General features: G+C 41.2%; 1 protein-coding gene across 2 annotated transcripts; it reads right to left on the bottom strand.

Moving 5' to 3' along the window:
• Positions 1-40: 40 nt before the first annotated feature.
• Positions 41-27,955, bottom strand: LOC133169905 (E3 ubiquitin-protein ligase rnf213-alpha-like). Of its 2 annotated transcripts, none has more exons than XM_061302427.1 (67): positions 27,889-27,955; positions 26,781-26,892; positions 26,392-26,489; positions 25,587-26,015; positions 25,383-25,510; positions 25,172-25,303; positions 24,766-24,971; positions 24,378-24,679; positions 24,047-24,312; positions 23,758-23,943; positions 23,485-23,677; positions 23,114-23,169; positions 22,775-22,934; positions 22,542-22,691; positions 22,256-22,354; positions 22,051-22,173; positions 21,780-21,963; positions 21,451-21,624; positions 21,239-21,364; positions 20,547-21,163; positions 19,775-19,934; positions 19,480-19,697; positions 19,269-19,406; positions 18,458-18,706; positions 17,045-18,212; positions 16,671-16,852; positions 16,438-16,593; positions 12,772-16,365; positions 12,559-12,683; positions 11,912-12,028; positions 11,713-11,837; positions 11,522-11,644; positions 11,378-11,451; positions 10,864-11,020; positions 10,663-10,798; positions 10,400-10,582; positions 9,971-10,101; positions 9,743-9,897; positions 9,452-9,658; positions 9,035-9,222; positions 8,863-8,971; positions 8,688-8,788; positions 8,423-8,611; positions 8,136-8,302; positions 7,813-7,915; positions 7,300-7,414; positions 6,853-7,051; positions 6,582-6,781; positions 6,269-6,391; positions 6,082-6,192; positions 5,751-5,993; positions 5,357-5,441; positions 5,225-5,259; positions 5,026-5,126; positions 4,721-4,877; positions 4,481-4,649; positions 3,944-4,026; positions 3,622-3,873; positions 3,418-3,547; positions 3,258-3,341; positions 3,005-3,185; positions 1,956-2,157; positions 1,570-1,644; positions 1,298-1,495; positions 1,125-1,214; positions 619-797; positions 41-491 (listed from the first exon to the last, which is right to left on the bottom strand). In XM_061302427.1, exons 2-67 carry the CDS (start codon positions 26,878-26,880, stop codon positions 353-355), a joined length of 15,135 nt encoding a protein of 5,044 aa, XP_061158411.1. In that variant the 5' UTR covers positions 26,881-26,892; positions 27,889-27,955; the 3' UTR covers positions 41-352. The 2 variants fall into 2 exon arrangements, with proteins under 2 accessions (XP_061158411.1, XP_061158412.1); XM_061302428.1 differs by having other exon boundaries at positions 6,106-6,192.

Raw genomic sequence — 27,955 nt, 5'->3', positions numbered from 1 at the left:
CTCTGGATGAGTGGCACAAATGATCAAACAAAATCAAGTGAACAATGTAAACAACTTTTATTGGCAAAATATTGATAACAATCCTCAAAGGCAAAAGTGACAATCGTTTGCTGCATAATTTTTTTTTATCACTAGACAGCCTGCAAGGTGTTTTTAAAAAAAAGTCTAATTCTCCACAGCAGAACCTCAAGATTCACACTTCTGCCCATTTTCCAAATATTGTCTGAAAGTCAACCAGCAAACAACAGATGATATTTGTAATTGGGAGGTTCTGCTGTGGAGTGGAGTGCAAATGATCTTCAACAGTCACAGATAAGGATGATGGCAAAAAGTGAAGGCACAAAACATTCCATTATCCAATTTGCCTGCTAATACGCTCTTTCTTGATGGCAGTGATGAACTTCCATGTTTCAACACAATGAGAGAGGCGGATTTCTGATGGGAAATCCGGGTACTTGTCCTCCAGGTAAGGGTCCAGAATCTCTATCAGGCTTTGAAGAGATAAAAACATCAGCTCATGACATCACTCACACAAAACAAAGATCACATTTTGCTATATGTTCACGACCAAAAATAAAAAGGGTAACCTTCTGCTTTTGCACCAAGTCATTAAAGTACCTCCAATCTGGATTGCGTTCCTCTGGTGCTTTGCGATTCTTAAGTTCCAGCACCAGCAAGTCATGGAGCTCCAGCAGGAAGGTGTCTGTGCTGCTCCCATAGAAGAAAGAACTCAGTAGTCGGCGCTCATCATCACCGAGGGTCTGCTTGTACTCCATGCAAACGTTTTTAAAAGGATCCTGTAGGGAAACAAACAGTGAAGAAGAAATCCAAGTGCTCACCAAGGTTATTATAGTTGACGGAGACTGTCAACATAACTAAAGCTCAAATAAATAAAAAAAGTTTGTTAATATTTTTTTTTTCAATAAAAACTAGATGAAACCACAGGTTTATAAAACCTTTTTTTTTTTTTACAAAAATATCCTTAATTTTTGTCAATTAATATCATACATGAGGTCAAACTAATACTACAGCTAACTCCAAGTGATGAATAAAAACTGAACTGAAAAATACTAATCTATTGTAAGCACATTGCTGGCTTGCCTACTAGTTGTTGCAAGCATTACCATATTGAGCTTCAGCATAATTTCCGATTTGAGAGAGTTCAGCATTTGCCACAAGGCCACACAATGTTTCAAATAGCACCAACTCAGGACCTGTGGCACACAAAATAAAGGCCTCATTGAAAATACTGTATAACAGGGCAAAAAGGCAAGAAACAATGATGAGTTGCGGCCACCTTGAAGACACTGTCCGATATCTGGCTTCTCATCTGCAGTACGTCCTCCAGGTAGCTGGACAGCCGCATGTGAGAGTCTCCCCCATCCGTGGCGAGGAATCCCAGGGCCAACTCCAAAATGGACACGGCCTCGCATGCCTCGCTGTAGTCGTGGAGCTCCTTGGCCATTGCCAACATGGTCTGGGTGGTGAGAGGCTCCTGTTGGCATACAAGTTGTCAATGCTCGGTAGACGTCTGCGTGATGCTTTCATGATGCCGGCAGCCTGACTCACTTGTTTGACTTTCTCTCCGACGTTTTTCAGGATGTTATAGTTGCGGTCGGGCCTGTTCACAAGTGTTGGGATGCCCTGTAGTTGAAGGGACGGACATAGAAGGGGAGAAATGCATTTCAGTGCCACGGCCTGGCTGAATACTTTTGTCTGGAATAAATGGATGCGCTACATATAATAGATGTGTTCATTTTTTTGGGAGTAACAAATTAATGTTGTTCTACTTGAAGGCACAAGTTACAACAAACTATCGGTTGTCATTTATGCAAAGATGGTAGCTTCAACTAAACGGGTGACAAATTTGCGAGTAAATTGAGAGTTGTGGCCAGTGCGAGAAATTGACCCGATTGGGCCGCAAAAAAAGAAAAAAAGCGGGGCTCTGTTCTCACATTGAGGTTGATGATTGGTTTGCCCAGAAGGAAGCGGGAGAAAATCTGTTTCTGGATCCTGGGCAAATCGTACTCGCGAAGGGTCTCCTGGCCCCTTTCCACGCTGTACTGGGTGTTGGCGAGGACCAGGGGCATCAGATCCCTGTCCAGCTCGTATTGGATTACATGTTGGTCTGTCAAATCTACAGGGCTAACCTCGTAGCTGGGTGAGGGGGAAAAAAAAAATTAGTCCACTCTTTTCATACAGAAATTATATACACCTGTAATTTCTGGACTATAAGCCGCACCTAAATATAATTGTATTGTTTAATTTCCATATGTAAGAGAATATGCACACATTATACAACATGATCAAAATCATGAAAAATCCATAGATAGGAAAGCTTATGCAAAAAATTGGCGGTTTATAGTCCGGAAAATACGCTACTCACACAGCAAGGTAAATGCAAATATGAATAAACAAAACAAACAAACTAAACAAAAGCAAAATAACACAAAACAAAAGGAAACAAAAATCAAACAACACAACACAAAACAAAAACACACTTTTAAGGCCCCACTGACGTGCTCTGCTTACCGGCTGCCAATTTATCCAATTGGTTTCTCTATTAAGTGAGATCAAAGTTTGGGGGGCTCATTTTAATACATTGAATTGTATTAACAATAATATATATATATATTTAGGCTTTTATTTACGCTTCGGTTAACATACTGAACATTTTTGTTGACAAAACATTTCCCAAGATGAAGCATTTGTTTTCCTTTTCACCTACAAAGAAAAATATTTGTGGAAAAGATGAGGCAATCAATGCTGGGGGAAAAAAAACTGTTTAAAGCTGTCAGGTGAAATAAAGGGGGGAAAAAACCCCAACAAAAGCATTTTTTTTTTTTAAAACTGTCATTGTAATTTACATTTTCTTTCCGGCATTTTCCTACAAGCAGCGGAATGGAAAACCGCGGCTGCATCGAAACTTAATATACACTGGAAAGCTCAAAATTATGTGGAAATTAAATGTTTTTATGAATAATAAAATAATGAGCATCCTCACCTGGTCTTTTCTCCCGTGTGATTGTCCACACATCTGACCATGTCATTGTGCAGGCCGATGAGGTAGCTAACCAGGGCGGTGGAACACAACCCGGGGCCGTGCCGCTGCGGTAACAGCACCTTGAGGTCACTCTCGGTGTCAAGGTCATTTTGGCAGAACTCGGCGGGCACTCTGATATCACCTGGTAATGCCATTGAGGTCAGCTGACACAGTCAAACTTGTTGCATGTACAAGCGATGGTTTTAGGACTCACCATAGGTTGCCAAAGAGGATCTGAGCTGATTCCAGGTCGTAAGGAATGTGTCGATGTGTTTCCTGTACTGCGTTGTGAATGGACCTGCAAAGAGATGTCAAATATACAAAAATGATGTACACAAGACACATGGATGTGAGTGGAGCCGCTGTTCCAGTACCAGTCTGGCTGTTGAGGAACTGGGCGATGGTGCCGCATGAATCTTCTGTGATGTTTAGAAACTGCTTAAGGAGTTCTTTGTGGAGAGTCAGAATGTCAGGCAGGTGCCTCACCAGTCGCAGTTCTGCTTCCTGAAATGATAAAGTGATCCAGCGTTCATTCTTCAACCGTGTTTTCAGTGTAGGTCGGGATTTCATTTACTAACCTTGTTAAGAAATCTCCAGAGCACAGGAAGGGTGTCTTTGCCATCGTTCAGCTCCACCGCATGGTTAAGATGCTGCAGAGACACTTTCTCCTTGCAGCTCCACACTGCAGAACTATGGAGGGAGGAATCAACTCGAAGAGAAGGCAAAAAAGAAGCTGGATTGTCTCTCAGTAGCCACATGATGGGATTGCCAGAATTTTGAGAGTCCGTCTGGATGGATACGTTCATTTCCTTCAGTCGGTTGTCCAAATGCTGCAGGGCGGCGAGTGGAATTTGTGAAATTGAACATTACTGCTGCTTACATCACCGAAACGGAAGCTACCTTCAGGTTGGGTGTGATGCAGAGGCTCATTTGTGTCTCCCATTCATTTCTTTTGCCATTGGTGGAGAGTCTCCAAGAGTCATCTGAAAGTACAGGATTAAATCATGGAAAGCAGATAAAAAAAAAAAAATCATGCAAAAATATTACCACGTCCCCTTGGACCATTTTGCAGATAGATAAAGTTTTCACGAGTAAACTTAAATAATGGAATTTAGTAGAAACTCAGAAATCCCAACACCCTTTATTCCATAATGCTTGATTGAAATGTATCGTTTCAGACCTTTTAGAAAAGCCCATCATAAGTGAGGAACCGCAGTAACGCCCTAACAATGGATGAAAATTAGCTAGTGTGCTAACTTGGGCATATTTACATTGATGCTTTTGCTGACATATTGATTTATATGTATTGTCCAAATTCAAATAAGTAACTAAAAAAAGAAATTAAAGGTTAAAGAATGTGTGTGTTATATATACAGTAAATGGAACAACTGAGAATATAAAGTATTCAGGAAAGGTTAGTTTTAGGTTTTGTTTTACAGCTCTGCTGAGGTTCCAGGAGGCCACTGATGAGCAGGTGAGCAGCGCCGATTGTGTCATCTGTCCCTTTGCCCAGACTTCTACCAAGATGCTCCTTGTCTTTCTTCAGGTGAGCCAGTAGAAATGAACACGGCTCAGTGACTGGAGGGTTGATGATGGAAGCAATAGCCTGTCAAAACACAGACATCAGTATGAAATTCATCTTCGCCAAGCATGCTCCAAAAAACTTGTTGGTGACACCTGTGAGTGGTTGAAGGTGCCGACCAGCATAGCTAAATGGGTAAGCATGCGAATGACTGTGAAGGGAACAGGGGAAAGGTGCTTAGTATCCATCATGTCTGCATTGTCCCTTCGACCAGGGTCGCCAAGTATGTGGCCCGTCTCAGTGCGGTCACTCCTGAAAACAAAACACGCGCAATGATGCTAAAGGTGCTGTACATAACCTTTGGAGGTCATGCCTCTGCTACTACACTCTCCAGGATTTTCAAGATTATAAATTTGAATTCATAAGAGTGAATTACTATGTATATATGTCGGCCACTCACCTGCTCTCGAGTTCCCTAAAATCCTTCACGGCTTTGTGACGTAACCCACCAATGGGGGCTTGACAGTCAGGGCAAGTCTGTTCCTCCATAGGTTTGCCACACTGATGAGAAGAAGGTAAAAAAAAAACCACAATGGAATATGAAAACAAATAGAGATGCAGAAAGAGATTCTCTTTGGAAGAGAATAAAAACAACAAACCTCTCCAACCGTGCAGGGGTGACCATTTGGACACGCTATGATAAGAAAATAATTCAGAATTGATATGTTATCATATGAATTATTTTTAAATCAGACTAATAGACGAATGAGATAAAAAAAAAGTAAACTTACTGTACCACGTGAGTGGTTCTGAATTCCCCAGAGCTTGTTGAGCCTCTGCTAACTTGTCCTGCGGCATGGTAGGCAAGAAGGTGGCCTATTGTGGACAGACGAAACGATGAAATCTACTATCTCAAATAACTTTAATATCCCGTCAAATCCATCTTAAACCATTGCTAGTAAAAAATAAACAGCTTACATTTTGTCTTCACAAAAAAAAATCATCTGGATATGCGCCTTTCTCAAAATAATTTATTCTCAAACAAAAAAGAGACCTGTGCCGACTTGTTAGCTTAAACTTTTTAAAAGCCTCTCCAGTTAACAAATCAGTTTCGACATCTGTTTGTAATTATGTTTGCACCATTTTTTGGACACAGAAATCCTGCTCTAAAAGGTTCTACAGTACCTGCATGGTGTTTGGTTCAATTGCTAGCTGTTGCAGAGGTGCTACGATCATTTGGTTTGTGCAAAGCAAAACAGCAGCCAGGTGAACAGCCAATGCCAAGGAAGCACAATAGTCCCCGGATGTTCCAGACGTGACCTCCAAAGGCCCAGGATGGTTGGTTACCAGAGCACGAGCAAAGGCCTTGACCTTTGGGTTAGCAAGCACTTTGGAAGTGTCAATGAAATTCATCAGGGCACAGAAAAGCTGGAAGTGGTGAACAAAGAAAGACAAAATAAGTCACGCTTGACCTCGCCAACGCTTGCTTTGCTCTTTATTTAGGAATCTACAGTACCTCCGTATCTTGATGCAGACATACATTCTCGTTTCTAAAGAAGTTGGTCACTTCTTTGTGCAGAGCCAAGAGCAGGTAAACCGTTGCCCTCTGTGGTGAAGTTGTGCACTCCTAAAAGTTAAAAGCCAAATCAAACGAGTACAATTCCAGTGAATACATCAAACAAACAAAAAACATTATTACCTACCTGGCAAATCTTATCGAGGCAGTCCAACTGGCTGGCTACGATTGCATCTGAGAATGCATCTCTGATTTTCTTGTAGGGCTCCCCGTACACAAGATATTGGTCAACTAGGATGGGTTGTCCATCCTAAGTGGGATTCAAATGAAATATATGAAGCCAATAAATGACTCAATTTTAGGGGAAAATCACAGGACTTTTGATCTAAAAATGTACAGGTTGTAAGAAGGAAGTGGGCCGTATGTGGGCCCCCGGGTCAAACTTTTCCCACCACTGATTTTACAAAGTAAAAAAAAATCATCATCTCGGACAACCGTACCTTTTGTTGAACTTCTTCAGGAAATAGCCAGTGCTTGCCATTCGTTTTTAGGAGCTCTTGGGCAAACTCCACTCCGCGTTGGCTGGTTATTTTACGAACCAAGTAGACACGATACCAATTGTTGCCACCGCGACTACACAAGTTCACCACACTCTCCAGGAAGGGGTCGCTTTGACTCGGCTCTCCTCTGTCCGGCATTTCTGTCGTGACGGGTGAGCATTGTTCAATCACAACACAGCAGCAGTTGGTCATCATATATCGCATTACTCACCGGTAGCAATGATAGTCGCAGCTAAATCCAGGTCCATGCGCACTCTCGCCACCAGCTGCAGATACTCCACTGTGACCAGCGTCTCCTCCGTCAATGGGCCAAGCTGCTGCGGGACCCATCTCAGAAAGGGAGTTTCGCGACACATGCACGCCTGCTTGTCCGTGTCCGACCTGAACTGGAAAGTCTCAAACATGGCATCCTCCATGAGAGAACAAAATCGATAAGAAATTAGCTATTGTGGAGTGAAATGAGATCTTGCACTCTTTTCTACATCCAAAACTTGAGGCATTGCAAACAATAATAAAAACATCAGGACAAAGTAAATGATAAATTGGGGGGAAAAAATTACTTATATTTCCAGAAAAACATCAGGTTTATTTGTTGGAATGAGTGATTTTAAATGTTTTATTTTTCCAAACTAAAATTGGAACAAATAAATATGTATACCTGCAGGCAATCCAAGTAGATACAGTACAGTTTGGTTTTCTCTTTTTTCTCTAGTATGTGGCACTGCTCGACTGCCAGTAGGTGTAGCTGCAGGTAATCTTTCACGTCATCAAAACTGTGAGGGAGTAAAATTCATGGCCTGGTTAAGCAGGGTAAACACATTCCAATAACATTGACAAATTTGCAAGACGTGAGAAAAAAAAAAGCTCAATCGAAGTTAGCCCTGGCCAGATTTGCTGATGTTTCCAAAAAATTACCTCATGCTATGAGAAACTGCCAAGTCAGGGCCGATAATTGTAAACTTCGTCGACGTTTATGATCACTAATCTTTATGTGTGTGGTAACCACTTAGGCGTGGACAGACAGACGGACAGATGGTGAGCAAGAAAAGACAAGCTTGCAGGTACCATGTAGTTACCAAAAAAGCTACCAGCTTAAGTCATTGTTATACTACCATGTCCATGACGTACAAAAAATAAATTACAATGTATAAAAAACGTTGGTATGTCCCACCTGTACTTCAGCAGAAGTTTAAGCAGACCTGATCGAAACACTGGGTTTTTATCCGCAGAGTCATCAAACGGAGAGAGCACCTTGGTTGTTGTTTGCCAATTTTCTGAGAAGATAAGAACAATGCAGCGTTAAAATGCTCGTCAAAAAGAGACATCGTAAATGATTGAGACGGTTATGTTCTGCTTGAAAAAAAAAAAAAGACGCATTGATAATGATTAATGGGTGCCCAGGCCACTAATGAATGTTAAAGATGGACTAGCAAAATTGAAAAAAATGTCTGGAAACTCCAAACATGAATGAGTACAGAATAAGAAAGTAGGTACCGGTGAGAATAGGAGCAGCACTGGCTTCCACCAAAAGAAAAGACAGCAAGTGGTGAATGACAACTGGGCATGGTGGAGAGTTGTCCTTGAAGCACACGCTCGACACTAAGTCGATGAAGAAAGCATTGCACTGATTCCTGAACAAAGCGTGTTGTTCAACTCGAACCCTGCACAGAAGGTACAAGAGTATGAAAGTAGGGAAAAATACATATGTTATAAAATAATTGCTGCAAACAGGTTCACTTCATGGGGATTTGGAAATGAATCCAAGTTCTACTATCACCAACCGTAAGTCTTCAGAGGGAACAGGGGTGAAGTCATCAGGAAGTGCCTGCTTGCAGTGAGGACAGACATGCATCTGACAGGGGACCAGACACTTTTTGATACATGAGACACAGAAGATGTGCTCGCAGGGCAAACAGACGGGATCATGTGGGTCTCCTTGACACAGCGAGCACCAAGGGACCGAACTGAACCTGGACAGAGCAAATAAAAACAGACTCATAGACAAGAAGACAATACGAGACACTGATGATGAGCAGTCAATGCTACCTGAAGACTTGTTGGACAGCTTCGTCTTTGCAGGTTTTCAGCAGGCGAATCATCGCCTCGAACGGCTGCTGACTTTTAAGGTCAGAATTGTTTTCGAGAGCCTGAGAAAGAAAAGTTCATTCCTCTTCATAGTGCCTGACTTTATCCGTTAAACTGGCGCACAACTCTCACCAACCTGGTTGAGTCGTCTCATGTGTTTCATCACGAAAGGTGTTATCTCGTTCTGTTGCGTCTCAAAGTGCTCCACGAATAAGGACAGTGAAAATATCCGATTCCAGCGAGCGCTGAGAAGTAGAAGTAAATAATTCATTTTGTTTAAAAGCTTCTTTCATTTCATTTCGACTTACCGAACTTGGCTGGCAATCGTCTTGCTCCTGTCTCGGTAGTGTCTTACACTCTCCTCCGAGCAGACCAGCTCAATCGGGACCTTGAGTTTGTTCACTCGTCTAACCCAGGCTTGCCATTGGGCATTTGTCTCCAGGGGTCCAGGTTCCAGGTATTCCAGGCAAACAAGAGCCGCATACACATCAAGCACCTTGAATACATGACACAATTTATGAAATTTTTGTTTGGCGGTGTGCCGTGAGATATTTTTTCAGATTTCAAAAATGGACTCTAAAAAGTTTGGGAAACACGGTTCTAGATAATGTGATGAGAGGAAAGTAAAAAAAAAAAAAAAAAAACAGAATGCAACATCTATTGCACACCAATTTTTGCAACTTGAATTGAACTATACACACTTAACACAACAATACAAAACTCACCAGCTCAACTCCATCCGTGAATTCAGGAGTTGTTAAGAGGTTGTCAGTCACCTGCGGTTCAAGGCAGACCATTCTGAATAGGTTCTGGAGTCGGTTCTTGGACTGGTGATAGGCAGCATGGACCCACGGAAGCGCCGGAACTGCATCGTTGTCATTAAATTGCTGGCGTAGTTCATTGACACAGCTGTTCAAAGCTGCATGCAACAGCTAAAGCGTGCAAAGAGCATGGATGAATGCATGGTTATGTACACATGTACTAATTGATGTCACCAATGTTGCAAATACTCCAACCTTCAAATCCACTTGACGGTTGACATTAATAGTCAAGAAGAGAAAACCACACAGGTAACGATCAAAGAACTCATTCTGCATCTCTGGGGTGTCTTTTGCTATGTATTGTCCCAATGATGTTTTGGCAAAGAAATCAATGAATCTTTGAGTATGACCTAGCAAGAGAAATTCAGGGTGAACCAAAGTCTAAAGATCAACAAGTGCAATCTCTCTGCAATGGATCAATACCTTCATTTTGACGCGCATGAACCCAGAGTTCCTCTAAGTAGTGCTTGATCCTCCCACAGAAAGGCATGTTGAAGGTAAAGTCCCTGCCTTGAGCGATGTAGCTTCGTACAGGAATTGTTTTTGTCTCTGAACTGTTTGAGGGCGAAAATGCACGATAAAGAAAGTAGATTTGAAAGTTCCAAAACTGCTCTCATGCTCAAAATGTAAAACTGCCACACCAATATTTGTGATTTTCTAACCAGTACCAAATATAAAAGTGAAGTCATCATTAATTAATGAAAAATTCATAAATAAAGTTTATTTAACGTGTTCGGATGATAATCTTGTCTATGCCGATAATCTATAGTCTATATAACTCAAATGAAATCACTCAATGTTGCTAGGGACGTATTTGTTGGGTTGATTTTGAAGGCTATGATGTCCACCTACTCAAGAGATGGCTGTGGAATTTCCAGCAACTTGTCATCTGCAAAGATGTGTAACCACAACCTCTTCACAGAGGGACTTTGGTCTTCCAGTAAGATGTCCAGGTTTTGGTCAGCGTCAATGACTGAAACCAGTTGAGCCAAGGCAGGGGTCACCACGGCCTGAATGCGTTTCCATAAAGAGTGGCTGTAATAATAATAATAATAATAATAATAAAGTTAAAACTTCTAAAGACAAATGTTGTATTGTGCGAGGATGCCACTCACCAAAATGTACCTCCTTCCTGTAAAGCGTCAATATTAGAAGCCACCAGATTGACCCAATTGCTTGAGCCGGATGAAAAGTTGCTCTCACTTGCTAGCAATAAGTAAAGACGGTTCTTCAGAATTTGCAGGAAGTCACCTGCCAAATAAACGGCACCAATGTTAACCAGGGACACGAGCAAAAATGTACTAAGCGGACACTACCTTTTACTTGGTCAGTGTCACTGAGAAGAATCAGAAGAGTCTCAAGTCTTTGAGTGCTGCGCCAGCCCCGGCCTTGCTGATCCCTGAGCATGCCGACTGCACTCTGCACACAGCTCCGCACCAATGCTGTGGTGTCCAGGGCAGTGTCATCTTTGTTCTGCACAATAACAACATTGTGTAGTCAACAAAAGCGGTTCCATTAATTGAGCCCATTTTATCCAGCTCAAATTTGGGTTGAATGAATGAATGGATTCTTCGGCATTTATATTGATTTACAATGTGGTCAAAATAATGATGAGGGGTGTGGTTTCCAGGAACCCTATGTTAAGCACCCAGAAATCATTTATTTTGCGATCAAAAGCTAAATGAACTAAATAATAATCAATCGTTACATTTCTAAAGCACCCTGAGGTTGGCATTTAAAAATAAAACTTGAAAATAGCAGATCGTGGCCCTTGTTCAACACTGAAGCAAATGATAAAAACAAAACACATAAATGAGAGGTTTGTCTTACATGCTCCACATCCATTGTGTCTGCTTCCTCCTCATTCGCATCACCAACCTCTCCCGCCTCACCCGCCTCCAGAGCTGTTAAAAGACTTCGTTTAGCACCACCAAATGTTTTAAATCAATCAAATAAAAAATAAATCTCTCCCACCTTGAGGTTGGTTCATGTTTGTTTCAAACAGCTGACAAATTGTTGTGTTTTGCAGTTTTCTAACGGCTGTGAATATGTCCTTTGGCTTTCTGAGGTCATCTAGATGCACCGACGTCCAGGGGTCTGTCAAGATTCACATGTCTTGAAATGACTTTCGATATTTACGACAAAATGCTAATTAGCGACCATACCGCCATGAAATCCAACATAGCAAGTCCCTCCTTGAACCCTTGGAAGCCTGGTGATAAAGTAGACGAAAACCCTGGAGTCCAAGCCATCTTGAGTGATCTTGGTGATTTCATTTACAGCGGAATACCTGACAATTAGGCAGCAAAAGTTCAGTACTGTAGCACAAGTACATGGAAATGGCCCAAAATGATAGCTGCTTACTTTGCAGATGCAATTAGATGGAGACTATGAGTGGCCTCCTTGAATTCACTCTGCACGATGAGGACCTTGTCACCGGGTCCTTCGTATAAGTTTTGTTTGTCAGCGGTGATGAAATTTCTACGAGAACAACATTGGACTGCCTTCATCATCTCAACAATACAAGTCGAAGAAAATGGTCAGTTCCAAAGCTTGCAACCACATCCTTGTAGGAGTTGTTTACTTGCTTCAGACTTAACAAAAGTCAAATGTAGTCTATACATTTAATTAATAATAATCTCATTTATATAATCTAGTAATCTGATTTATTTATATAATAATATATAACAATGTGAATTGAAGTTAATATTTTTTAAATATCTTAATTTATCTTTTTACTTGGACTTCAACATATGAATTCTTTGCTTATTTTGCAATGTAGTATATACATTTAATTAATAATAATCTCATTTATATAATCTAAAAATTTGATTGATTTATTTAATAATATATAACAATAATGTTAATTGAAGTTAATATTTTTTAAATATCTTAATTTATATTTTTACTTGGATTTTAACACAGCATTTTATGAATTCTTTGCTTATTTGGCGCATTCAACACGGATGAGGTGTGTCGATAATAGTATGTAAGCCATTTTATCCACAAACCTGATTTCCTTCAAGAAGAGGTGTTCCGCGTCAAACTGCTGGAGTGAGAGAAGCGTGACACTTTGCAACATATCCTCCAATGGTTTTAAGTCGGGTGCAGTGAGAAGTCTGGAGAACGTTGTGACCTGTAGTTTGGAAAGCAAATCAGTTATTAAAAAAAAAGCTTTCAGAGTTGAGAGAGTGAACTCTCAGGCGCTGGTACGTGAACATTACCTCTGTGAAGGAGGCAACGCGATGGACTTCCTGTCTTGTATGAGCAACGATGAACTCAACCAGGCAGTTGTTGTTCTGATGTTCAAAGTAGACATTGGCAAGTTCTTCACTTTCTCCATTGGGAAGATCGGTCTGTTCCAACCGCATCACTGAATCCGGGGTGGCACACCTGAGCAGTACAAATTTACCCTCTTGGAGAAGTCTCTGCTCAGCGTCGACGATTTCCAAATCATCCTTTGTCTTTTCGATCACTTGATGGATCACAGAAGCGCAAGCGTCTGAATGGTAGCCAATGAAGACGTCTGATGGATGGTACTTGTACGTCTGATTCAAGTCAATGCGATTGCTGACTGAAACAAAGCGTCTGACCCATTCATCTAATTTCTCGACCATCCTCTTCTGGGCTGCTGTCAGGACGGTGTAGATGTCCAGATAATGTTTCTCCAGCCTGTTGATGAGAGGTACTGGGAACTGTTTGTAGACCACCTCTCTTTCTTCAATGACAATAAGCCGGAAGTTGTTGTGCACCCTACACTTGACACGGTGGGTTCCAAGGCCAAGGTCCACATACTTCTGCCCTCCCAAGTAGACATAATATTGATTGAGGGCATCGTAGAGACTTTCATAAAGGTTCTGCAAGTTCAGAAGCACAACAGTTTTACCGGTCTCCATGCAGATCTTGACTCTGTTGATGTTGCGGCAGATTTGAGTGTACTCCTGGTCTTTAGGAAAGCTGGATCCAAAAATGATTTCGGGCTGACCAATCTCTGAAAAAAAGGTTTGCTGCAAGATCTGGAGGGCTGCATAATTTCGGCTTAGGATCAGCAAGTAGCGGCATTCTTCCTCTTGTCCAGCCGACTGAATGTTTTCTCTCACAAACTCAATGGCGCTGATGTTCTCCGGGTCGGATGCAAGGCAAAAATTTTCATTAAAGACGGCCATGGCATCCACATCATTTTTGCCGCTGAAGTTCCTCAAAATGGCTTTTGTGATCTGCTTAATGGTGGGCTTTCTTTGGGAAATTTTGGCCATTGCATAAACCATCTTAATCAAGCTGTAATAGTCACGCAGGCCAAAAAATCCTTTGCCTTTCTTATGGACAATATTTATGTAGGCTCGTGCAAAATAGGTGAACAAGTCCCTGACTTTCTCCAAGACCATCACGTCAGATGAGCATATGCCTTCCGCGCTCTCAATCAGTTCTTTCTTATCAGGATCACCCCGAGAGACAGAAATGCCTCGGTTCATCTTTGCGGGGTCTAAAGCCCAGTTGGAAATGCCGATGAAGCCAACCTTTTTGTGTGCCAGCGGCTCATCGTCAATGCAACCTTCTTCCAACAATGGGTGAAGGGTTTTAAGTGGCATTTTTGGAGAGTCTTCAGCCAGCCCAATCTCATCAAGGACAACGACTGAAATGTACTCCTCCAGATTCTTTCCTTCCTGATAGCGTCCACATTGTTTGAAAATATTGATGATCCCTTCTGATGTGGAGTGTGGGCTGCACTGGAAGGACACCAAATGAATCTGCTTGAACATTTTGTAGAGCTCAGAGTGTGCAGCTTGGCCCTGCATTGCATCTGCCACCAGTGTCTTGGACAGAGATTTTGAGGTTCCAGGTTTCCCGACTAAGAAAAGCGGAATTCTGAGCTCAATGCAGAAAACCATCATAAAAACATTTTCTTTGAGCGCGGCATTTCTTGCAATCGTTTCCACCATTGGCACGCCACTCAAGAGTAAGTCCTGCATCAGTGTGATTTCCTCCCTTATTTTTGCCGGAGTGTAAAATGACGGCAGACTTTTGCTGAGACAGTTTCTGTAGTTATTCTTTTGTTCAAGGCAAGCGTGGTAGCACACACCTAAGGCTATAATTAGAGACCACAATACTGGATCTCGTCCCTCTGGCTCATTTTGATCCCGTTGTTTTTTCTTGTTTTGACTCCGGTCAAATTCTCTGAGTTCTGCAAAGAAATCTCTGTGGTGGTCATGGAGCCAAACAAAAACCTGCATGCAACGTTCGACATCTCTCAGGCTAACAAAGCTACATTCATCACTCCTTCCACGCATGTACTTTTGTGAGGAGGAGAGAGACAGAGTAATCCATTGGAAGTACTTCTGCGGAATCTCTCGACTTTGCACAACTCTCGTCACAATTTGCTCAATGTATTTTTCCTCCGTCTGATCGTTTAACTGGCCAAAGTCCCACACCAACGGGATCATGCTTGGTGGCAATGCTTGAACTCTATAGACTAGCTGGCGGAGAGGAATTGAGCCTAGTTTTTCATCCGTTTCCTCAGCCCGGACTCTGTACCCAAGACCTGCAGATTCCAGCCTCTTGATCATCTTATCGGTGTGCTTTCGGTAAGGGTTGCACGCGGCGATGATCTGCAATCCACTGTTGGGAACCAAAGCCACCCCCTTGACTGTCTTGTCACAAAGTACCTCCTTGATACTGCTTATAGCCTCTGTGGTGTTGGCCTCGTCTAAGAAGAGAACAGAGTCGAATCCATGTTTTTGTTTGTTGGAGGAAGCCATAGCTTCGCTTTCTTTCACTTTGGCGTAAATCATCTGTGATGATGTCCCGCCATGCACTTTGACCAGTTTCATATTTTCAGCGGCGACGCGGTTCCTGCGCAACTCGCAAAGATATTTGATGAGTCTTGTTTTCCCGCATCCGGTCTCTCCCATGATGATGACAGGTATGCCACACCTGAAACGCATGTGAATTGCCAGCATCTTCAGGATGTTGTCCGTTGTCAGCTCATATGTTGGATCCGGGTCAAAAGGCTTCTTGATTCCAAGAACATTGCATAGTCGCTGTATTTTTTCACTTCTGCGTAGGCTATCAAAGTTGATGTTAAAAGGAACACCCTGATTGTGCAGTCCTTGAAACAATTCCTTTGACATCACGTTTGTTTTGATAACCGTTCCGGATCTTGGATCAATTGCATCATATGCATTCTGTGAATTGGGTCGAAGATAGAAACCAATGAAGGTCATGGATGAGTGGTCCTCATTAAAGAAAATGTACGGGTGTGGTTCCTTTTCCCATCTTTTTCGAATCAAAAACGGAGCCAAGTCCTCCTCGGCGTTATTTAAGTCCATCTGTGATTTCCCAGGGCTCTGGTCAGAGATACTCAGTGATGGTGTGGCAAAGTCTCTTGCCATGACAATCATAAAACCCACCACAAAGGTTTTAAACCCATTGAGAATGTCTCCTGTCAAAACGGCATCACAGAACACAGATTTCTCACAGTCTTGCAGCTGCAGATTGAGAAACCAAGTAAAGTTTCTAAGTTCCGCCCAGGAAGGATCAGGAATGCCACAGTATATGAGAAGCAGCTGAAGACATTCCACCTCCGAACCTTCAGAGTTGTTGCTCTTGTAATTGAACCAATCTAGGCTAATGTTATCACGAAATCTTCGGAGATACTGGTATGGTCGCTGGAAGGCTGAACTCTTGAACACTTTGACGTCCATCAGTGGGTTGTCATTGAAATGTTCTTCCTTCTTCACTGCGAGCTCCAAGACATCTTTCGGTGGCCGGCAAATAATTTTGGGGAACACGTCTGCGAATGAGCTGATAGCGGTAGCAGTCTAAGGAGACCAAAGAAAAGCCCGAGGTAAGCAAAGCGCTCTGGTGAAAGGACCGTTTATCAAAACTCCTACCTGAGCTGAAGCATTTTTGCCTGGCTTGACGGTTTCTTCTAAAAACTCAATGACATAAAGATCCTTATTACTGCACTTCCAGGTGTTTCCCTCCGAGTCCATTAGGTAACGTAGAATCAACAACTTGAAGAGAAACTCGTGGATACCTTTCCTCACCTTTTAAAACAGCAGAAATACAGAGTGACACAAAAGCACCAGCGGACGTCAAATGTAACGCAAATTATAACAATTACCGACGAAGTGATGTCAAAATGAAACACGGTGAGTTTGTTCTCTCGGGCGCTTTCCAAAAGAGACTGAAGGATGGCATGCTCATCGACGCTGGGTTCAATCAGGCGAATGCATTTCCTACTTGCGCGTTTCTCAGTTGCTTCCTTCAGTGATTGGTAAATCCTCTCGATGTAAAGTGATTTACCTGAAATTATGAAAACAATTATGATCGGAAGTAGGTTTTTTCACCATAGTGAAATTCCAAATGAATTCATATCAAGATTTTGAAAAATAATAATAATAAAAACAACAGCATATTGGGTGTAGCCTACCTTGTTTTGATTACGATAAAAGCATTTGGATGCAAGATCAAAATTGTGAACAGGCTTACACTTACCAACACCAGCCCTTTCCGATGAGACCGTACCAACACAGAGGCCATCTTTGAATACAGCAGCTGCACTTGACTGATTGGTCGGAACCACATAATGATGCTGGAGGTACTTTTGGATGCTGGTCAGTGGCAATTGAGGTACAAACTGCGACCTGTACTGACTGAAAGCTGATGGAAGGTAGGCATGTTCTTTTTCGGAGCTACACAGAAGAACAAGCCTGTAGTCTGCCGTACAGCGCACGTTCATGCGCTGAAAAAACTTCTCAACTTTAGAACTCACGTCGTACGGAAGCAGCTCCCCGAACAGGAGACAGTATATCTTCTTGTCCTTGCAACCTGCGCTGAGACAACGCCTAAGAAAAAGCTCCACCTGCTCATAAGTTGAAGTGGAATCGCACAGCAGGACCTCGTCGTAAGTTGGAAGTGGCTGATCGTGACTGGTCATATAAATGGAGATGCAAGAGGTTAACACTGCCGTCTGAGGGCAAACAAGGAGGTTTGGCTTTCCAGCTGCCATGCTTTTTGGGAGTTCTCTCTTTATGAAGTTCTCAACCTGCTCTTCAGAAACATCATCCTTCTTAGCCAGCCTTTCCAGTAGTTTTCCAAGACTTTGTATGTCAAGAATGTGTGATGGGTCTTTCATGTAGTCCTCCCATATCTGATTGAAACTTTCAAATCTGTTTGCTCGTACCTCAGCATTCATCTCCTGGAACTCAGATTCCTCATTTTGTTCTTGTGGATGTGTGAGGACTTCATTTTGAAGTTCATGCCACACGCGCGATACATCCGAGGCTGTGCAGTGGGACTTGATAAAGGACAGCATCATGAGAACTTGATCATCAACACGTTTGACGTGTTCTTCTGACATATTGCTGCATAGGAAGAAGATTTGTTCTGCTGTGAAGTAGTTCAAATAGTAATGCTGAAATCGCTGTGTGTCCAGGAATTCCATCCAAAGGGCCAAGTAGTTCTCCATTTTGAGGCAAAGTTCAGGAAGGCTGTCCTCAATGGTCAAAAAAGGAACGTTTTTCCCAAGGTTGAAGTTCATCGCAATGTTAACATTCCCATTGAGGCAGCAGTGGACTTGAGCGTCCCAATGTCTGAAAAGAGGGTTTCCAGCAGTGTAGAGAGCGATGAAAGCTTCAGCTAGTCTTTGAACACCAGCAAAGACCTGAGAATGAAATGTTTTAGAAGAAAAATGACATTGCGGGATCTCCCGTAAAGCCAAATTGTAATACGAATGTTTTTTTTTTTGTTTTTTTTTAACAAAATCAGAATGTCAGAAGAAAACAAAATGAAAACAAACAGATAGATAGCTGATAGATAGCTGATAGAGGATCGCAGTTTTGGCAAAGCCTAATTCAGTTTTGTGCGGTGCCCCATTTGTTTCATCTGTCACTGCTAGAAATACAGTACCTCTGCAAAGTAGTTGACTTCCTGCTGTCCCTGATCGCCTTTCCCAGACATGAGCATCAGTTTGTTCTGCAGCTCCCGCACATCTTCCAGGGAATAGTCGTGCGTCTCATCTTCTTCTTCATCCTCATCCTCTTCTTCATCCTCATCCTCTTCTTCATCCTCATTCTCTTCTGAGGAAGAGGATGCCTCCCACTCTTCCTCCTCCTCCTCCTCCACAATTTCTAGTTCTAAGACAGTGTCCAGACTTACCTGTCACAAAAAGCACACATTCAGACTAATTGTCTGATACAGTGAGCATTACAATATATGCCAGAACCACAGTCAATAGTTGAAAAATCAGTGATCAATAGCTGTCATTTTTAAAAGTGAATAAAGTTTGTAATGACACAAAGTAGATGTCAAATTTATCTTCGTGGGCCGCAGAAAATGATGTGGCCCCCGGGCCTCGAGTTTGACACCGATGCTTTAAACACATTTCATTTTTCGAAAACACATTTTGAACATGCACCAAACATTGCAAACATCAAATCTCTAGAAAAGACAACTTAGTTACCATCTGTGTGATGTTTATGTAAATTTAAGGGGTAGGGCCTGGTGATGTAGTGAGCCGGTCATTCTGTTTTATTCTCACGAGGTGTCGCGTTTGTGATGGAGCCTATCCCAGCAGTATGTTGACGTAATTAACAAATAGCATTAAATAGCTTCCGTATAACTATGAATCTAAGTGATGTGAATGATTGTGACATGTCAAATAGCAGGCAAACACTATACGACCAGGCAGGGAAATCAACCCTGGAATTTGTCAATTGACCTTTTTTCCATTCACTGCACGGATCCGATAGATGCCCTTTCTGTTAATGGCTGTTGCCAGAGCCATAGAAGACAACTCCACTGAGCCATGACTATCCTTAACAGTCTTCAGCCATTCCAAATGGCGGCCACTGTCACGCTGGAAAAGAAAAAATAGATTTGTGTCGTGAAATGTATGTCTTAATCACAAGGAGTAAATCTTTTCCCATTACCATTTTTTTGGGAAGGTTGTTGTCCTTGTCGAGAGCACTCCAGAGTTTCTTTAAAACCTCTTTGAAGGCCAGAAAACCGGAATTTGGTGGCAGCTCGTACAGGACGGGAGCGTAGCCATGAATGGCATCGTGGAAGCAAGCCACACGGTCCACCTCCATGTCGTTCTCTCCCGCAGAGATGAAAGCAAGGTCAACAAACACCTTCAGGTCCTTCAGATCTGAAAGGAGTCGGCATTTTTTAAATTCCCTGGCCTAGAAGAGCTTAGGGTTATTCATTCGAACTCATGCTTGTTACCTTTCAGTGCATCTTTCACCCATTTTACAAAATGGCCTCTGAGTTTTAGCTCATTTAAGCAAAGTCTACGAGGCTCCGTGATGTCAACCAGATCCTTTTTGGCTTCTATCAAGGCATTGTCAATGCACCGCAGCTCCTTCTCCTGAGTGTCTGCATGACTCTGAAGGGAGAAAACCATAAAAACAACAATGTCAGTGGAACCTCAGGTGTGACAAGAAAGCATTCTGAATATAAATACCCAATAAACTATTATTGAACATGCGAAAAAACACGCAAACATGATTACCGTATTTTCTGCACTATAAAGCACACCTGAAAATTTATCTCAAAAGCCGACAAGCGCCTTATACTTATAATCCGGTGCGCCTTATTTATGGACCGATATTGAGCCACTATGGCAGGCGTGTCCAAATATACGGGCTTATATATGGACAAAGTTTTAAAATGGGCCATTCATTGAAGGCTCACCTTATAATCCGGTGCGCCTTATATATGATCAAAGTTTCAAAATGGGCCATTCATTGAAGGTGCGCCTTATAGTGCGGAAAATACGGTAATAGCAATTTGAGGAGAAAAATACTGCTGCCATTGGGCATAAATTTTGAAATCGCCACAACCCTTATTTTTCAGGAACGTCAAAATTACCGTGATTGCTCAGCCATTTACATTGGAGCGTTAATGGGGCTCCCACAGTTTTACACTTTTGATTTCGGGGAAAATAAGAAAACGCAAAAGTAGCATAGCATCGATTTGTTGTAGACATTCAACTCACAACATTCAAGAGTGTCTCCAGCACACTGAAGTCTCCTTGAAGACAGAGAGTCTCTTTGACGGCCAAGATGACCTCAGCTGAATCCGCTGCTTGACGCAGTTCGTGAAATTGCTCAATTTGTTGAAGCCTGGTGTGAATCCACTGCTTATCTGTCGACATGTCAATCCTGCACATGATCTCCAGGTCTCGTTCGAGCTCTGCGTACTTGCCCTTATAATTGCCGAAAAGCCGGTTCACCTCCTCTAGCCCGATACTGCCATCTTTTAAACCATTGTAGATCTTCTTGAAATCGTCCATGCAAGGCTCGAAAATATCCTCGCAAAGCTTGTCGAATGTCAGCGTTTCGAGAGGTACCGCTTCCTCAACGGGATTATCGTCCAAGGTGTCTCCTTCAGGAAGTCTGCCTTGTTCTTTCCAGCACAATATGAATACGTGGCTGTCTTTGAATTTGTACAAAACATCGGACATGTGTCTGATGCGTTCATTCATTTTGAAATAAGTGACAACGCCAGCCAGAGCTGGGGGGATTTGGTCAAACGGATGAACTTCCATAAAATGGTCAAGTGGTAGCATCTCCATATTGACACGCTGTAACTCATCCATCTCACCGACATCAACTGCAAAGAAAAGGGATGGAAAAAGACTTGTCATACATTGCAAATGTTTGATCACACTAAACTTCAGCCTCATACCCGCCATGTATTCGTCAAGGTGGCGGATCATTGTGAGCAAGGCATCCACTTGCTTCTTCTCTTTGTCTACTGCATCAAGTTCACCTGCTCGATACTTCAGAAGTTTTTTCATTTTGTCAGTATCCTCTGGAGAAAACCAAAACAAAAACAAAAGCGCACGTCAGTCTATCTTATCATCTTTCTGCCATTTGTGAAAAGGAGATGACTATTACCACTCTTCAGGAGATCTATGAAGGCTTTTTGATTTGCCACAAGCATTCGGAGCAGCTTCAGTGGAATATTTCCCTTAATAAACTGAGTTTTGATGTTGGCCAATATTGACATGGCAAAAGTGACTCTGTCTTTGGCATCCAAGGTGAGCATGTCAAAAAGGTTTTCCTCTGCATCTGAAAAGGAGATACAACTGAATGTCACTAGCACCTTTCCTGACTCCGACCGCCATTGATAGGTGGTTATATAAGAGCACAAATCTAACCGTATATTACGTTTGGGTGTTCATATTTATCAAAGCTGATCAATGAAAAGCTGTTTGAGGGATTACCAGATAGTTGTAAAATGTGTTTGGCACCAGTCCACATGAGAAGGTGCTGAAGGACAACTTCTTCTTTCTCCTCATAATTTCCTTGTTGATCCTTTGGCCAGGAACTTTCGAGAATGGCTGAGAAAATTTTCACAAATTTGTTGTTCATCTTGATATTCTCAAGCAGTTGGACCTCTGATTTGGTCTGGATGAAGAAGCCGACATATAATAAGGGTGAGACTTTATCTTTCGGCTACGTTCTCAAAAATTGTCAAAGACAAAATATGGATACCTGGCATACAGATGTAACAGCCTCGAGCGCACACTTCTCAATAATAGGTGACACATTTTGAAGCGAATTTTCCAGCTTTTCTATTTTTGCGCAGTAAAACTTAATTTGATCCTCGGATTTTTCCTTAAAACAAACACAGCAGACATTCCACTTGTCAAAAAAAAAATGCATCTAAATGATGTGCAATTAAGCCGTTATGCTGTACCTTTTTATACCTGCCCTCAAAATCTGAAGATAATTTCAGCCTCCACTCATTCTGACAGCTATTATTGTTGAAGTGGATTCCAAGTATGTGGTTCCATACCTGCATAAAATAAAAAATAGATTTTTTTCTATGCATCCAACAGATGATCAAAAAAACATGTTCACATTATTACCATCAAAAGATAGACTTATGGTGGCTCTTAATAGAAAACCAAAAGACAGGTGAGTCACAGGCGAGTCCATCTTTACTTCTGTTATTTCAATTAAAAAAACATTACAGTGCTCACTTCCATTTCCTGCGTAGCCTCAAGTTTGCGAAATGAAAAACTCCTTGATAGCAAATTTTCCTTGAATTGCGAACTCATCCATTTGCGCATGTTGCTCATTGTCTTTGAGATCTCTTCTACATATGGCAGCTTTCCATCTCCTCCAGCCTCCTATATGGAAATGATTTTTCTGTTTAAATTGCCAACCCACCTCTATGTGAAAGGCATTCCACATACAATTTCATTTTTCATACCTGTTGCATGTATGGAACAGCCAAATCAAACACGGACGCAACCAGTTTCATGCATTCTACAGGAATGTCCTTGTAGGACGACGTGGCTCCTTTGCAAATCTTCTCAAAGAGTTTAACTGCTGCAGCCAGACACGATCTTGCATCAGCCTCCAAGACATCACTACCAAAGATGCAGTGGAGTTCAATATGCAAATTGAAGAACACGGGAAAATAATATAGGGAAAAAATATTGCCATGTTTAAAAATATTGAATAATAAAAAAGATAAGAAAAAAAAAGATAAGATAAAAAAATAATATAAGATTAAATATTGCTTTGTTTAAATAAAAATTATAATTACCTGTGTTTCATGTCAAGGACTTTGCTTTGGATGTGAGAAAGAAATTCGGATACATACTGAAAGGGAAACCAGAAATCACCCATTATTTTAAACCCCAAGAATATTATACTGTGTATGATTAACATTGTCCAGTGGCACTACTTAAAATCTCCAATCTCCCAAACTCAAGTAGGAAAAAATGTTATTGCGCCAATGAAACAAAACGATTTTTGGACTTTTGGGCCATAATTCTACAAGCTGGCACAAACACAACACAACTCAACAAAACAAAGCATGCAGAAGCAAGGTGGTGTGTTAACAGCAGCAGTCCACATTCACTTCTACTACAGGTTTTTTTTCATTTTGGTTTGTCATTCTTAATCATGGCATACCTTAGAGTTATGATAGCCGATGCTCCTTGGTGCTTTGAGGCTGAAAACATTGAGCATGTCCAAAAGTTGGATGTTCATGTTGGTACTGCAATCTTTAAATTCACCGAGTGACATCAGGTAAAATCCAGATCGTGCTGCAAGCGGATCCAGTTCCATCAAATGACGCTTGTCTTTCATCACCTCGAGCAAGTCCCTGACAAGCGAAAGACGGTGAGAAGTTGATCACTCACTCCCTCGCTCACATGGTGTTAGTGTTCGTATTATAGTTCTTACTTCCTTTCCCTTTCACTGTTAATTTCGCCCAAACCAAGATCTTTCAGACCATGCCCAGATGTCAGCACCTGAAAAGGTTGTACATCCTTTCCGTCGAGGAGGTGAAAGAGGGGTAATGCCAAAATCCATTGGGGGTGCCCACTGTCTTTCACAGATTTCATAAGAGAGCACAAGCTGCTTGGCAGGCTACAACACAAACAGGATGAAGATGGTTAGTTAGAGTAGATAAAGGCATTTAAGCAATTTTTGGCAGGAATGATTCTGACTGTATCACAGGGTGCCACTATACCTTGGAAGAAGAGCAAGATCCCGTGACAAATCTTTCCAGTACTCAAGGAAGCCACTTTTGTCTAGTTTGGGTAAACACAGCTCAGCGCAAAGGTAGAGGCGGTTGGTAATGTCCAGTTTGATACGGTACTGTTCACACACGTAGAGCATGATCGCAGCCGCTCGCAGAGGGTCTTCAATGTACAAACTATTTGGGGGGGGATTTACATTCGGTTGTACCCGCGGAGTCACATTTTTCAACATGAAGTCCTTGATCGAATTCCGCACCTGGGAAATGCAAAGTGGTTCAGAAGACAATTTTGGCTATACCAGAGCAAAATTTCTATACTTACATGGTTCTCGTCATAGTTTAAGGAGGTCCATTTCGTGTGCCGCGATCCTTCATGTGTAGATGGGTTTGAATAGATATCAAAAAACTGACTCAGCTGTTTTAGAAATGTTTTTAAATTCTTTTCTGTCCATGTCCGGAGAAGATCAAAGATTGTGTCCATCATTATCTCCCCTGCTATGTCTCTGCCTTGAACCAGTTGTTTCCTCTGGCCAGTCAAAACATTTTTCACTCCTTCAATCAATTGTTTCACTATGCCTTGTTCTGGCTTAACACACACAATGTCGTCATATTGATGCCATTCCCCTTTAATGAAAAAATAAACACAAACAAATAGGCATAAAACGATAAAATTGATGAGTATAACAGGCACGAGTGAGGGTTTTTCATACCGTCTTCATTGAGGAGGTGAGGTTTAACAAACAAGCATCTGTTGGTGTTGGATTGATCTGAATTTTCTTTGTAGATGTATTCAAATATGGATTTTCCTTGTGCCTTCTTGTAGACAACATATTTGTAAGGTATTGACTGCGACACAATGCGTGTTTTGTTGGTCTCCAGAACGCCTTGGACCAAAAAGCCATGCTCGTTCAAATCCCTGCACAAAACAGAAAACAAACATTGATCAATGCATGAAGAGGTTGGGATGAGGATGACTTTTCGAGATACGAACCAGAGCCGCGCGATTTTCTGCACCTACTTACGAACCAATTTTTGACTTGCAAACTTTTGATTATGTACTGGCTGAAATAAAAAATAAAATAAATAAAAAAAAAATCACTATTTTGGAAGAATTACCTGGTCACAAATAGCTGCACTGCAATGTCTTCCCATTTTGCTAAAGGAGGCCCAGCTTTGATGTAGATTAAATCTTCACCGAGGTTAAATTTGAAATCTTTTGAGAGGATGGCATGGAAGTAAATAGTGAGTCTGTTTTGAGGAGAAAAACATATTACTGTCATTATCATGGGAAATATTCTCAACCGAAAACCATCTGAGTGAGACAAACCGTGCGTCGGTTGGTTGAGTTGGAATGGTGGCATGTTGGGAATGATAGTTTGCATTAGACCTTTGGAGCACCATGTCTTCCGTTGCATTGTGTGGGTCTACGCTGGAGCCTCTGTCTTGAGCAAGCACCTGCGAGCATATGAATGTTTTTCAAGGAACACAACGCGTTGTCTGATCAGAGCTACTCATTTGCATCAAGCGTTACCTTGGATGGTTGAGCTTGGGGGCCAAAGATCATTGTCTGTTCTACAGTGCCAGGCTGGTTCCCTTTTGGTTCCTTCTCATGTGCGCTTTCCTTGTTGTCCACGTTGGCGTTTTGGTCACACACGGCTTGACCGTTCTCTCTCTTTGACTCGCTTTTTTTGGTCTCCTCAGTATTTGTGTTGCCGGCCTCGGAAGTCTCGCCTGCACCCGAGTTAGCATCGAAACTTGTGCTGTCATCAGAGTGCTGAGTCGTACCTGAATCTTGAACTGATTTTTGTGCTTTGCTCTCATCTTTATCTTCTTCGCCATACGGACCTGAAGTGACTTCAGGCTGACTGTTTTCAGTCTGCGCATCATTATTGTTGGTATTGTCAGCAAAGGAACCAGACTGGTCCTCTCGTGCCTTTTTCTTCCGGGCTTTCTTTTTTGACTACAAACAGAAAAGTGAAACATTTTATAATTAAGAAATTAATTAATAATATGAATTCATCAATTAATTATAATATAATAATCAATTTGATCATTTAATTTCAACATATGAAGGTGGCATAGAGGGGCACTGGTTAGCATGTCCGCTTCACAGTTCAGAAGTTGCAAAGTTTTAGTTAACTTTATAAGAGATGATGCACTTAGTTTTTTCAATTTAAGCAAGGCAATGTCGACAATTTGGACTTTGAAACAAATTATTCTGAATGTGTACATTCAAACCTAAGCATTTTCATTTGTAAGGACATATTTCTTATTTCAACTGAACGTGCAGATGTATCCAATGCTGATATTTAGTAAGAAGAAAAGTGAAATGTTACCTTTTTGTTAGAATCTTTGTTGTCTACAGAATGGTTGTGTTTTGCTGTTGTATCGGTCGCAGCTTCCAAATCTGGTACCAAGGAGGCTGGTTCATTTCCTTTTAAAGATTAAAGCAAATTAAATTTCAACACATGGAGTAAGCAAAGCAACAAAACTGGATTTTTTTCTTTAATACAAAACCAATACATAACTTTGAAAATAGAAATAATTTTTATGTGGTGAATGCAGCAGACACAAATACTATTTAAAAAAAAAAAAGCTATTTTAGAATCTTAATTTTGGCAATTTCAAACCATTTTGCCTTTTGTGGCAAGTGAATGAATATCCGTCCAAAAGATATATTGACAAGTTTTTGCATATGCTGTCGGAAAAGCAAAATATCCTTCACCTTGGTTGTTGGGAGGCTGGACTAACAAATTGAAGCCACACTCTCTGCAGAACTTGTCTTTCTTCTTCAAATCCTTAAAGCCACACTTGGTACACTTCATCTTCACACTTTTCTGGGGTGGGTGACAGAAAAAGAAAAAGAAAGAAAAAGAAAGAAAAAGAAAGAAAGAAGGAAAGAAAAAGAAAGAAAAAGAAGGAAAGAAAAAGAAAGAAAAAGAAGGAAAGAAAAAGAAAGAAAAAGAAGGAAAGAAAAAGAAAGAAAAAGAAGGAAAGAAAAAGAAAGAAAGAAGGAAAGAAAGAAAGAAAAGGAAAAAAAGAAAAAGAAAGAAAAAAAGAAAAAGAAAGAAAGAAGGAAAGAAAGAAGGAAAGAAAGAAGGAAAAAGAAAGAAAAAGAAGGAAGGAAAAAGAAAGAAAGAAAGAAAGAAAGAAAGAAAGAAAGAAAGAAAGAAAGAAAGAAAGAAAGAAAGAAAGAAAGAAAGAAAGAAAGAAAGAAAGAAAGAAAGAAAGAAAGAAAGAAAGAAAGAAAGAAAGAAAGAAAGAAAGAAAGAAAGAAAGAAAGAAAGAAAGAAAGAAAGAAAGAAAGAAAGAAAGAAAGAAAGAAAGAAAGAAAGAAAGAAAGAAAGAAAGAAAGAAAGAAAGAAGGAAAGAAGGAAAGAAGGAAAGAAAGAAAGAAAAAAAACCCGGAAACGTTTACAGCGAGAACGCTACAAATCCTTGGCTCACTTTTACCGTAAAGCCTAACATACGGGGACAAGTACAATTCAGTAGTGGGTGGCTTGACTTCCTGAAAATGAAAAGTCATTTGGAGTAGACGAAACGAAAGTAATTGAGAGACGTTGGAAACAATGAACTGAGCCGGTTTACTTAAATTTGGCATTGTGACCAAAATTTCTAACGGTGACATCACACGAATACATTCAACAAAAGGCGAAAGGAAAATCTTTATTTTTAATTTTACAATGTCACAAAAAATGAAACAAAAAACGTTTCGAGTTTAGTCGCGTACTCGTTTTTAAAAACATCGTGATGGAGCTACACAAACAAATATTACCTAAATAGACATTAAGGACAACATTTTTTTGTGTTATTTAGTCGAAAATAGCACTTACCTCTCTCGGGAAAGAAACGTCCTACCCACTCCGTTCATAGGAGTGGACTGAAAAGAGCGAGGGGAGC

Source organism: Syngnathus typhle, linkage group LG17 (assembly GCF_033458585.1).
Source record: "Syngnathus typhle isolate RoL2023-S1 ecotype Sweden linkage group LG17, RoL_Styp_1.0, whole genome shotgun sequence".
NCBI classification, from domain to species: domain Eukaryota; kingdom Metazoa; phylum Chordata; class Actinopteri; order Syngnathiformes; family Syngnathidae; genus Syngnathus; species Syngnathus typhle.
Note: the sequence above shows the minus strand (reverse complement) of the source record. Positions and strands in the feature narration are given on the sequence as shown.